The sequence below is a fragment of the Hyperoodon ampullatus genome, assembly GCF_949752795.1.
Source record: "Hyperoodon ampullatus genome assembly, chromosome: 13".
Taxonomy (NCBI): Eukaryota; Metazoa; Chordata; class Mammalia; order Artiodactyla; family Ziphiidae; genus Hyperoodon; species Hyperoodon ampullatus.
Genome location: NC_136926.1, coordinates 25418643 through 25432178, shown reverse-complemented (window position 1 = coordinate 25432178; position 13536 = coordinate 25418643). Strand labels below are relative to the sequence as shown.

The window sequence follows — 13536 nt, the reverse complement described above, 5'->3', positions numbered from 1 at the left end:
AACTGTTGGTCCCCATGATGAGATCTGGCCATAGTCATCCTCCTGAATCCCAGGATTGCAGGGCTCTCACATTTGGTATAACAGTGTACCTCAGTGGCTCCCAGACTTGAAGAAAATTGGTTATATCCCAAGTTTGAACATTTCCTACCTTTTTGCTCACCCTACCTTCTTTTGTTGAATTATTTTTATCCCCTTCTAGATAATTATTTTCTTTTAATTAATATTTGAGTGCTTATTGTATGCCAGAACTGCTCTTGGCCCTTGGGAGAAATCAGTGAACAAAACAGACAAAAACAAACTAAAAAACAAAACAGAATTTCTCCTGTGGAAGGAACTAACAGTTCAGTGGATGAAGAAAGATAGTCAATATAATAAATATATAAATTCTCTTGTGAAATAAAAGGTGATGTTATGAAATTAGGAAAAATATAATAGAGTAGGGTCATAGGATTGAATGTTGGGTAGGTAGGAGTGTTGTGATTTTAGATAAGGTGGTCAGAGTAAGTCTCTTGGAATAGGTAGGTTTGGACATGGACTTGAAGGAGGTAGAAGTGTTAGCCATGGGGATATCTGGAAGACAAGAATTTCAGGTGGAGACTTTGAAGGGAGCAGCAAGGAAACCACTGTAGCTGGATTGGAGTGAATGAATGTTAGAGTAGAGAGCGGAGAGGTCAGAGAGGTAGCAAGAGTGGAAATGGTGGGACTTTCCTGGTGGCACAATGGTTAAGAATCCACCTGCCGATGCAGGGGACATGGGTTCGAACCCTGGTTCGGGAAGATCCCACATGCCGCGGAGCAACTAAGCCTGTGCGCCACAACTACTGAGCATGTGTTCTAGAGCCCACGAGCCACAACTCCTGAGCCCGCGTGCCACAACTACTGAAGCCCGCGCTCCTAGAGCCCATGCTCCGCAACAAGAGAAGCCACCGCAATGAAAAGCATGTGCACCACAACGAAGAATAGCGCCCACTCATGGCAACTAGAGAAAGCCTGTGCGCAGCAATGAAGACCCCACACAGCCATAAATAAATAAATTTTTTAAAAGAGAGAAGCCCTCAGGCGAAGGAAGGGGTTTACGTCAGGGCGACCTCAAAAATAAAATAAAAAAAGAAGAGTGGAAATGGTGGTGAGGGTCTGTAAATCCTTACTTTTTCTCTCAGTCCATTCTATAGTCACGTTTTTTGACAATGAACAACCTGGCTTAATAGTTGTTCTCCTCCTAGACTCCCAGGCTAGATTAGACTTTATTTTTGCGTTCCTTTATCATCCTGAGCTTATTTGTGAAAAAATATTTGTTAAAAAATATTTATGAAAAAATTACTTTTGTTTTGCTCACTTGCCCTAGGATAGAATCCAAATGTTTATGGCAGTTTTAAGGATCCTGTGAAACTCCCATTTCCCCCAAGGGTCTGTGTTTAATGGATGTTAAATTCTAAGGCAGCAATTGTGTGGGGTTAATGGAGTAGAGGGAAGAAGGAGTGGTGGAGAAGGGACTTGAGTGCTGTGGTGGGGAGAGAGTGACGGGGTTGGGACAAGAACCTGGAGGAGTAGTAATGGGTGAAAAGAGTCAGGGGCAAGGGAAAATGGTGAGGGTAGGTACCAGAGGAGTCCTAGTGGCATAATCTTAGGAAGTTACTTAAGAGGGACTGATGCCTGAAAAAATCTGGTGTGTGGCTATAACAAAACCCATTTAAAGGGCCATTGTTGAAATGCACAGGAATAACCTGGGAGGTGGGTCATCACCCACTATTCTCTCAGCTATTTTTGGAGTGAAATGTCTCATTGGCTCCTTGCACAGCCCTTGGCAACTTTGTTGGTGGGGGAAATGAAGTGATTTTTGAGGACTCATCCCTTAGATCTAGCAGGTCTTGGCATGTCCAACCTCCCTACCCCGAATTCTCAAGATTCTGGTAATTGTAGGAAATAAGGACACTAGAGGAGAAGTGATAAGAAAATTCCCATGGTCTGTTGTTACTCTTGTTCTAAATGAACGCATTCATTAACTTATTTGTTTTATGTATCATTCTTTCTCCACTCTTAATTAACTTTTCATCTCGGATGATTGGTTGGATGAAAAGTTAATCAGTATGGTCAACAGCTAAAAATTCTACTAAGATCAGTTAGTTGAAAGTTCAGCAATGTTATTGGAACCCAGTTTATTTTTATTTTTTAAAAACAACAGAAATGTATTCCCACAGTTTTGAAGGCTGGAAAGTCCAAGATCAAGGTGCTGGCTGATTTGGTTCCCCACTGAGGGCTCTCTTTCACCTTCTTCCTGTGTCTTCACATTTGGGGGGTGTTGGGGGAAATAGAGAGGAAGCAAGCTCTGTGATGTCTCTTCTTGGCACTAATCCAATCACGAGGGCCCTCATGACCTTATCTAAACCTAATTATCCCCCAAAGACCCCATCTTCAAATACCATCACATTGGGGGTTAGGGCTTCAACATGTGAATTTCTGATACGGACAAAGTTCTCAGAGTAAATTGATAGAAAACATGGAATTAATGGAGCACACTCTGCTCTACAACAAATAAAGGTTCATATTGATGAGAGTTACTATTTATTAATTCATTTAACAAATTCTGTATTTGTTGAGCTCCCATGCTATGCTAGGCAATGTTCTTCGTGCTGGTGATCCAGCAGTCAACAAAAGACAATTCCTGCCCTTTGGAGTTTACATTTTACTGATAGACAATAGAAAATAATCAAGATAAATAATGTTTATAATATATTAGGTAGTGATAAATGCTTATAGGTGGAAGAGAAGGGAAGAAAAATTGGGAATGTGAATTAGAGGTTGGTTGGAGTATTTGAGAACCTCTCTGAGAAGAAGGCTTGGAACAGAGCCCTGAAGGTGGTGAGGGGCCAGCCATGTAGGTATCTGGATGATGGGCATTCATATTAGAGGGACAACAAATATAAGGACTCTAAGTAAGGTAAAGTGTTTAGTTTGTTCAAGAAATAGCAAGGAGGTTAGTGTGATTAGAGTGAAGTGGATGGGGGAGAGGAGTATGAGATAATTGCAGGGGACAGTATGTAGGGTTGGAAGTGTGGTCTTATAGGCATTGGAAGGACTTGGCCTTTTACTGAGTGAACCAGAAAGGCATTGGAAGGTTTTGAGCTGAGCAGTGATGCAGTCTAATTTGTTTAAACATCATTACTTTGCCTGCTATGTGAAGAGACAGGTGGAGTGAGGCACAAAGCACTGTTGGATTTAAGTTTAGTGGGGAAGTCAGGATTAGAGGGAGAAATTTAGGAGACATCAGTGTTGAGTTGGGGTGAGATTATCAAGAGAGTTCATTCCCAGTTTGCTAGGCCTGTGCTAAGTGCTTGACATTGAATTATGCTATTTGTTGACCATATGTAGATACTCTTATTCTATTCTTTGAAGTTGACACTTCTTTTCTATATTAACGTATATGAAATCAGTATGTGTGAATCAATTTAGATATGTGCATTTAATATAAATTTTCTTCCAATTCTACTACAAAACAAGATGCCATTGAATATTTGATGCTTTTTCTTTTTTTCAAATAAATTTATTTATTTATTTTATTTTTTTGGCTACGTTGGGTCTTTGTTGTTACACAGCTTTCTCTAGTTGCGTCGAGGGGGGGCTACTCTTTGTTGCGGTGTGCAGGCTTCTCAATGCGGTAACTTCTCTTGTTGCAGAGCATGGGCTCTAGGCACACAGGCTTCAATAGTTGTGACACGTGGGCTCAGTAGTTGTGGCTCGCAGGCTCTAGAGCACAGGCCCAGTAGTTGTGGCGCACGGGCTTAGTTGCTCTGCGGCATGTGGGATCTTCCCGGACCAGGGCTTGAACCCGTGTCCCCTGCAATGGCAGGCGGATTCTTAACCACTGTGCCACCAGGGAAGTCCTGATGCTTTTTAAAAAGAGCTGTTACTTTAAGTCTAAGAAATAAGGATTTTTGCCTTTAAGATACAGAAACACATTTAAAAGTTATAAATTTTCCAAAAATGATGTAGCTGGTTAGAATTCCAGCTTAATCTTCTTTGACTCCAGACCCCATGTTTCTAAACACTGCACAATGGTGCTTTTGTAAAAATACTCATACTTTGCATGTGATTTCACCTAGTGATTAGTTGTTGGAGTTTTGGGTTTTCTTTTTTTAATAGAAGAGACCAAAATCAGCATAGGGTAAAGCTATGATCCTAGAGTTGTATAGACTTGTAATCATAGGTTTTTAAGCTGTCATTTATCCTCTTTGACTCTCAGTGTCCTTATCTGTAAAATAAGGATGTTTATAAATACCCTAGAGTTTTGGAGAGAAATAAATAATGTATTTTTCTGTACTTAACTGATGTGTAGTATGTTTATACTTAGGTGGCAGTTTATATAAAGAAAGCACTGGAACCTGTGGCCACACCACACCGTTCAAGAATTAAAAAATTTAGAAAATGGAACCACCATGTATGTTATGTGAAGAACAGGAGCCAGAACCACAGAAAAGCATAGAGGAAACCAAACAAGTAGATGATGAAGATGCTGAACTGATCTTTGTTGGAGTGGAACATGTAAATGAAGATGCTGAGCTGATCTTTGTTGGGATGACCTCAAATTCAAAACCAGTCGTTTCAAACATATTGAACAGAGTTACCCCAGGTTCGTGTTCAAGGAGAAAACAGTCTGGTCACTTCAGAAAAGATAATGCTCACAAATTGCGGCCTGTAAGTCATGTGATGCCTACATCAGAAGCAATGACTGTCTTACCAGTTTCTGACTCTGAATCAAGATCAACAGATAGTCCTATTATTATTGAGCCTTTGTCTAAACCTGATTATAAAAATAATTCACCACAAGTCGTGCCTATTAGCTCTTCAGAGTTATGTTCTCCTCCTTTGATTACCTTCACAAGTTCATTGCAGCATCCAGTAGGAGCAGCACTTTCTACAGGAGGTATGAATAAAAGTCCTCGTGTAACAAAACGACTTTCCACTTCTGAAACAAATAGCACAAATCCCCAAAGGCCTAAACTCAGTAATGGAATCATAGGGGGACACTCTTTAGCTCTGGCCCCTTCAGGTATCTTTCATACAATGACAGCTCAGCAAAGCACACCCTCAGACAGTGTTCATACCTCATTAAGCCATGTTCAGAATGGAGGACCTTGTCCAACAGCTTTTCCAAAGGACAGTGTTCAATGCAAGCCTATAAGTCCTTTTGGGGAAAATGGACTGGCAAAAACAGACTTTTCGAGTCTAGCAAGTCAAAACAAGACTGTTGATCCCACGAAAGGAAATCTGATCGTGTTACTTCGTGACTTTTACTATGGACAGCATGCAGGAGATGGGAAGCCAGAACAGAAGACTCACACAGCCTTTAAATGCCTCAGCTGCTTGAAAGTTCTAAAAAATGTCAAGTTTATGAATCACATGAAGCACCATTTGGAACTTGAAAGGCAGAGGGGTGACAGCTGGAAAAACCATACTACCTGCCAGCACTGCCACCGCCAGTTTCCCACTCCCTTCCAGCTGCAATGTCACATTGAAAGTGTCCATACTTTCCAGGAGCCCTCTGCAGTCTGTAAAATCTGTGAGTTATCTTTTGAAACAGATCAGGTTCTCTTACAGCACATGAAGGACAATCATAAGCCTGGCGAAATGCCCTATGTGTGCCAGGTCTGCAATTACAGATCGTCAGCCTTTGCTGATGTAGAAACACATTTCAGAACATACCACGAAAACACTAAGAATTTGCTTTGCCCATTTTGTCTCAAAATTTTCAAAACTGCAACACCATACATGTGTCATTATAGAGGACACTGGGAAAAGAGTGTTCACCAGTGTTCCAAATGCCGGCTACAGTTTTTAACTTTCAAGGAGAAAATGGAGCACAAGACCCAGCGTCATCAAATGTTTAAGAAGCCTAAGCAACTAGAAGGATTGCCTCCTGAAACAAAAGTTGTTATCCAAGTGTCACTAGGACCTCTTGAACCAGGATCAGTGGAATTAGCATCCATTACTGTGAACACATCTGATTCTGAACCTTCACCCCCCAGGTCTAAAAGTAGAATTTCAAAAAAAACCCATTAATTCTACTTTCAGTAAATCTGAAGCAAATACTTCATTCAAAGTTAAAAACCCCACTAAAAACAAAAATCCAAATCATAACATTATTCAATAACATCAAATATAGTGAAACCAATGGATCATTTATGAGGTTTTTCTAAAAACTCATGAAGTACAATATTGTTTGATCTGAATTTTGAGATATTTAAAAATATATTACCTGATTTTCATATAACTATCTGGCTTAACACATAAAAGGTGTGTGTGTGTGTGTGTGTGTGAATGGGGGTGGGAAGAGAGAGAAAGAGAAAAGTGAAAACATTATTTTGGTATTTCGTGTTATTTGTAAGTTTGAAAGCTCTGCTATACATATAATCTGTAGAATTTTTTTAACAACTTAATTTTATTTTCAACTTTTTCCATGCCTTGAAGATTTCAATATTAACTATAGCCAGACTGAAATGGCTTTGTTATGGCATGGTCCCGTTTGCTGCTGAACTCTCAGAAGTGCCTCTGTTGTGCTGATCTAAAATAACCTGGCTCTGAAAGCCTTGGTGTGGAGAAGTTGACGGAGACCCTGTGGTGTGAATGGGGACCAGAAACAGGGAATTCAGTCAGTTGAGAGCAGTGGCTCCTTGTCCCAGTTGAGGAAGGGGCACACATTCACTCCAGGCTTGGAGCCAAGGCAGAAGGAACACTGTCTCAGACTGTCTTTACCTAGCCCAAGGACATCCAAGGAAGCCAAACCATTAAAATAAAATGCCTGTGTTTGGTGAGGGGCCCCTGCAGGCATCAAGCAGTACTGTGTATTGTCGGCTTCAGATGAGGAAGTAGAGATAATTAATAGAATGGGACCTGGTGCCAGGGGACCTCCTTTTGACTGATCAAAAGGGGAATTTGATTTGTTCTCTCACCTCTCCCATCTGGCTGGCCTTTAGTCAGAATGGACTAGCCATATCTCTCAGTCACAGCAGTAAAGCAAGTTAAGGTTCCCAAGGAAAAAAAATCCCTGACATCCATAGTTTGATCTGTACTGGACCCATAGTTTTAACTGAAAAGGGCCAAACACATGGAATCTGTCCAGTTTATGAATTGGGCTAAGTTTAGTTCTCTTACCCTTAAGCTGGAATGGGGTTGTCCAAGAAAAGTAGGAATAGTGGATAAAAATAGTTAAGAGTGATTAAACTCATTATAGGACTTTTCCTAACACATTTCCAATTACATGTATCTTACCCTACTTGAACATGTGAAGTTTGAAATTTTGTATCTTGCCTTGGACATGAATGTATTACAGTTAACAGTTAATTCTTTGTGTGTATAGTTTCCCATTTTTTCAAACTAATACTGGTTTGGGTCTTACTTGACGCACTCCAATGTGCCAGAAATGTCTCATTTATTTCAGTAATTATCAGGTTATAGGGTTATTATCCTTCATTTGATCTATCAACTGTCTAATCTGTGATTATACTTGCCGGAACCTTTTTCCTTGCCATCTCCAAGGGCTCTTTCACAGAACTGGGGTACCCTCTAAGTATTGGTTCCTGAACATCAGCAGCCTTGGTTGCCTCTGTGGGCTCCTGGAGTTGAGTCTCCCTAGGCATGTTTTAGTGCCATCCCTTCTCGCTCCATCTCCAGCCCAGGTACCTAGCAGCCTCTGTGCACCACTCAAGGAATCTGGGATCCTGGCTGTAGACCTGTGCCAGGAGAAATCTCTCCCTTTTTCTGTTGCTTTCTCCTCCTCTTTAAAGGTACTTTATCTCTCCCCACTCCTTTTTCCCTCTCCTCAATCTAGTTAAATTTTCTAAGCTTTCACAAAATGCTGGAAAGGTATAATCATCAAGGGGTTAGCATCCCTCTTAGAATTGAAGAGGAAGGACTACAGATAACAAAGTTGTTGTGAGTATATCATCCATATTTTAGATAATTTCCTGAGTGTAGATTCTGTTGTATTTATTTGCTCAATGCTTGATTGCTTGATTTGCACTTTGAATATTTTACTAGGCCTTTCCAGTTAGTTTGCTTGGGCCAAAGCACTTTGGTAAAATTTCAGCTTGAACCCCTTTCTTTAGGTGTAGAAAGAGTGTGTGTGTGTGTGTGTGTGTGTGTGTGTGTGTGTGTGTGTGTTCTGATCTCAGGTGGAAACTTCTATATATAAATAGATGTGCAGACTTTTGCATACTTATCTCCCTTATTCTGTTTCTATGGTAAAAATATGAAGTGTTTTAGTTCTTTGTGTTTGTGGTTGCTTAGTGTTATCAACCCTGTTACTGTTGTTTGCTCTAAAGTATGCTCCTAAGGAGTACAAGTTGTTATTTATTGCCAACTAAAGTTCCAGTGATATGGCCCCTGACTACCTCTCTCTTCCATTCTCTGTCGTGCTACTCTGCCATTTTCCCCACTGGTGCACTATTTTTGACACACTGGCCTTGCTTTTCCTCAAGCAAATTCCATTTCTTCCCAATCCAAAGACTTTGTAACTGCTGTTCTCCTTCTTGGAATGCTCTTCCCCTAGGCCTGCATGGCTTGCTACCTCGTTTAATTGTTTGACACTTCCTTTGGTATATTGAGCTTCACCAGTGTTGTTAAAATCACACAGTGAAATCTCCAACCCACCCCCCTTTTTTTCCTCCTCCTAAATGCACTTTAAGTCTCCACACTCTTCTTCCCTATCAGTCTAAATTTCCTAGGTTTTCACAAAAAGTTGGGAAGCGATAATTATCAAGGGCTTTGCTTCTCTCTTAGAATTGAGTTTGCTTGAGTCAGTTTCTGTGCCTGCAAATAGAAGACAATAGTGAGTTGAGTTCTTTCAAGAGCTTTCTCTGTTTTTCTATTGATACCTCTATATTTTTTTAAGGCAATGTCACTTTGTTTTGTTTACAAATATATTGACTATCTGTCAAGATTACTATTTTGTTATTGCCCTTTGTGAATTTCCTTGTCTATTTTGCTTGTTCTTTCAGATAAAATTTATTATTTTATTAATGTTGCCAAAAATTTTAAGTAAAATTAGTAATTATAGAAATAAAATGTTTTTTTGAAAAAGTGTTTTCACTATGTTTTCTTTTCACCAATAACATGGCATATTTTTAGTTTTATTTGTAATCTTATTGCATTGGCCAGGACTTCTAAACAATGATGTGTAAATGGGTTTTCTTATTCTTGGTTAATTAGAAATGCTTTACCAGCAGAGGTAATGAGTATATGGCTTAATGAATTTCTATTTCTATCTTTAAAATTTAAAGAGAATTGTTTTATTGGATAGTTTACAACATCCGTTGAGACAGTCATTTTCCTTCCTTCCTTCCTTCCTTCCTTCCCTCCCCTCCCCTCCCCTCCCCTCCCTCCCCTTCCCTTCCCTTCCCTTCTTTTCCTTCCCTTCCCTTCCTTTCCTTTCTTTCCTTCCCTTTCTTTCACTAACCCAAGGTTTTGCTTGGCTGGATTCACAACTTTTCTATTAGAAATCTTCCTTTCGTGAAACAAAAATAATTCCACTTGGGGTTGAATATTATCCTCTCAGAATCTCATTCCATTTCTCAGTTCTAGTATTGGAATTAATTTCCTCTTCCCCTTACTAGATTTGCCACAGTTTTATCAATGTTTCCGATTTCCTTTTTCCAAGAAGCAACCCTTGCTTTATTATTCCAACAAGTTTTATCTGTAATCTATTTTTGTCTCAATTCATTATATACCTTCTACTTTCTTTATGATTGTTCTTTTTTATAACCTTGCATTTTAAAAGCTTTCTTTTTTCTTTTTAAAAATTTTTATGAAAATAGACTTGATTTACAATGTTGTGTTAGTTCCAGGTGTACATCACAGTGATTCAGTTAAGCATATATATCCTTTTTTAGTTTTCCATTATAGGTTATTACAAGATATTGAGTATTTTTTATTTAATAAAGGATTAGGACTTTACCTACCTTTATTTAAATAACAGTTTTGTCTGAATCCCAAATATTTTGATGCATATATATTTTTTTAAATTTTCGTTCTCTACATTTTTTGTAAGTTAATTCCAAAGATTTCAGAATTTGCAGGCTGAATGTTTTAGTCTTAATTTATAGTTTACTGAGGATTAAGTTTTCCTTGGAACTCTGAGAGTTTGTGTGTATGTACACTGACATGTCTATATACACATCCTTTTCAGATTACTACATGGGTTATTTTTTAAAAAGATATTTTCTGTTTGTATGGTAAAAACGTGAAATGTTTTAATTCTAGAAATCTATTCCCCCTAAGTGAATATAGTATAAAAGGTAAAGGTATGAAAATAATTCATTTGAGAATGATTCCTAGTAAGAAAACTTGGAAATGTTAAAAATTATTCATAACACCTATTAAAGGTGGTAAGAAAACCTTTATTCAAGGGAAGACTACTACAGTGGGGTTTTGTAATAGGGGGAGAGAGATTGAGCTTAACTCTGACTCCAGCAAGGACAAAGTTGGGATTTGTAGCCAAGGATCAGGGTGGGTGTCAGTGCATGGAAACTTACTGAGAGGAAGCATCAGGGGTAAGGGTGGATTCTAGCTAAACCTACTGATGGGATCATTGCTGAGGCCAGGCCAGGGTGATGAGATATTGAGGTGAGGGGAGAGGAATTTGATCTGATATCAAGGGTGGTCAGATCAAGGGTGGGGGATTTTTCCTGGGCTAACTCAGCAGGATTCTTGCTAAAATTGGACTGAACGGGCAGAGCCCCTGGATTAAGACATAGCCCAAAGTTGGCAGTGTATTAATTAACTATTGGTGCATAACAGATTACCACAAAACTAACAGCTTAAAAAATATTATCTCACACTGGTTCTGAGAGTTGGGAATCCAGGAGCAATTCAGCTGGGTGGTTCTGGCTCAGGGTTTCATGAAGTTGCAGTCATCTGAAGGCTTGACAGAGGCTGGTGGATTTCCCTCCAAGATGGCTTACGTACATAGCTGTTGAAACTCCAGTTTCCTTGCTGGCTGTTGGGAGAAAGCCTCCATAATTTCATGTGGGCCTCTCTACTGGGCTACCTGAGTGTTCTCAAGATATGAGTAAGCTGGCTTCTAGAGAGAGTGAGCAAGGAGGCTGCAGTGCCTTTTATGACCTAGTCTCAGACATTTCACTGTCATTTCTACAATATTCTATTCATTAGAAATGAGCCACTAAATCCAGCCCACCCTTGAAGGAAAGAATTTGTGGACATAATTTAAAACCACCAGGGTACACACTTAGCCACAAATTGTTTACATACCTCCTATGTGCAAAATGCATTTTCCCCCCAAAGACTCCAACTTGAAGTCCAAAATCTTATCATCTAAGCCAGGTCCAGATATGGATCAGGGTCCAGTTGTGCAGCATCTCAAGTATAGTTCCTTTAGATCTGAAGACCTGTGAACAAAAGAGATGAGTTAATCTGTCCACTTCCACAGCCAACATACAGTGGTGGGATGGCATAACCTTCATAGACACTCCTGTTCCAAAAGGGGAGGGGAGATGGAAGTCAATAGTCGGTAGCAATTCTGAAATCCCACCTGGTACATGTTGGCAGTTCATTGACTAGGATTCAAGACCTGGAAACTTTTTGGGCTTCAACCTCTGGATTCTTGATTCTGCCCTCTGACATGCTTCCATTTTATGAAAGGTAGGTAATACATGGTTACAGTGAAATAGTCCTTGCCTAGCCTGGTTCCTGCTTGTAGAAGGCAGAAGTCCAAAGCTCTCTATTTTGTACTATTGCTGGTCCTTTCAGTCCAAGCTAGAGGCATTTCTTAAATATATTCTTTTAAAAACTTGGTGTTTCTCCTGTTAATCTTATTGGTGTTCATGCCAAAGAACTCCACTCCAAAGCCACAACCACACATCTCTTCAAGATAAGCCTACTCTATCTTAGTTTCCTGCTGAGATAGCTGAGGGATAACACCCTTAAGCTTTGTAGAAGTCCTATTGTGTGATTGAGATGACCGCTGAGTCACACCCCTAACTCTTTGGAGGGCCTTGGCCTGACTAAATGATGCTGTGAAGCATCACCTTCAACCTTTCTGAGGCTTAACAAAGAATTTTAGAATCCACCTTCTCCCTTGAACCTCTGTTCCAGCCATCTGCTTCTCCTTCCATTCCTCCAAGAAGGCCAGGCTCCCTTTCCTCTGGTTAAAAGCTATTTTGGGGCTTCCCTGGTGGTGCAGTGGTTAAGAAACCTCCTGTCAATGCAGGGGACACGGGTTCAATCCCCGGTCCTGGAAAATCTCACATGCTGCTGAGCAACTAAGCCCATGGGCCACAACTACTGAGCCTGCGCCCTAGAGCCCGTGCGCCGCAACTACTGAAGCCCACGTGCCGCAACTACTGAAGCCTGCACACCTAGAGCCCGTGCTCTGCAACAAGAGAAGCCACCGCAATGAGAAGCCCGTGCACCGCAACGAAGAGTAGCCCCCACTCACAACTAGAGAAAGCCTGTGTGCAGCAATGAAGACCTAAAACAACACAAATGTGAGCAGTGGGAAGTGAAGCCAGTGGGAGCCTGGATACCCAGGTTCCAAGTCTGCCTCTAGCTCAGGGCAGGTCAGTCCCTTCTCTGAGCATCAGTTTCTCCATCTGCCAAGTAGGAGCCAAAATAAATAAATTTAAAAAAAAATTTTACAGTCACACTCATCTTTAGGCCACCTTTTTTTAAATTTTTAAATTTAAAAAATTTGAAGTATAGTTGATGTACAATATTATATTTAGACCACCTTTCTTCAGGGCCCTGGATATGATCTTTGCTTGGTAGCCATTAATTTTAGCATCTTTTGCCATCTTAAAAGACTGGAACATTTCAAAATCAGCAAGTTCTGTCTCCTTTTTTGTTTAATAGTCTTTCCCTTAGCTTTTTTATTTCCCTTCATATTATACTATAGTCAGCAAGAAACCAGGCAGCACTTTCAGCCGTTTGGCTGGAAATCTCCTTAGCTAGATGACTCAGTTAATTAGGTACAATTTCTCCTTTCAGCTCAGTAGGTACATTTTCTACTTGTCATAGAACTGCATGTGTAGTGTTACTAAACTTTCTGCTGCTATATACCCCCTTTCTCAGTTTTCTAATAACATGTCCCTCGCTTCCTTTTAACCCATGCCTTCTCAAAATCCAGGGGTTTTTGTTTGGTTTTTGTTTTTTTGTTTTGTTTCTTTACTGAGGCTTGCACTAACACTCTCCTCAAAGTCCTTCCAGCTTTTGTCCACTGCCCAGTTTCAAAGCCACTTTCATATTTTAGGTATTTGTTATAGCAGTGCTCCCCTTCCAAGTGTAAGTAACCTATTGCTGTATAAAATTTTACCCCAAACTTATCAGTTTAAAACAACAAACATTTGTTATCTTATGGTTTCCAAGAGTCAGGAATTTGGAATTAGCTTAGTTGAGTGGTTCTGGCTCAGCTTCTTTCATAAGGTCACAATTAAGATGTTAAAATGGAGCTCCAGTCATCTGAAGGCTTGACTGGGGCTGAGGATCAGTGCTGTGGTCTGAGTGTTTTGTCCCCCCAGATTCATGTTG

General features: G+C 40.1%; 2 protein-coding genes across 2 annotated transcripts in view; one reads left to right on the top strand and one right to left on the bottom strand.

Moving 5' to 3' along the window:
* The window catches only part of LOC307062419 (immunoglobulin lambda-1 light chain-like), a gene marked incomplete at both ends in the record, with an annotated part of 216496 nt that overhangs the window by 190210 nt on the left and 12750 nt on the right, over positions 1 to 13536 (bottom strand). The gene's annotated exons all lie outside the window — the stretch shown is intronic.
* ZNF280B (zinc finger protein 280B) lies at positions 4423 to 6057 on the top strand (the record flags this gene model as incomplete). The annotated part of the gene is made up of 1 exon (XM_079717357.1): positions 4423 to 6057. The coding sequence occupies one exon, from the start codon at positions 4423 to 4425 to the stop codon at positions 6055 to 6057; it is 1635 nt and encodes a 544-aa protein (XP_079573483.1).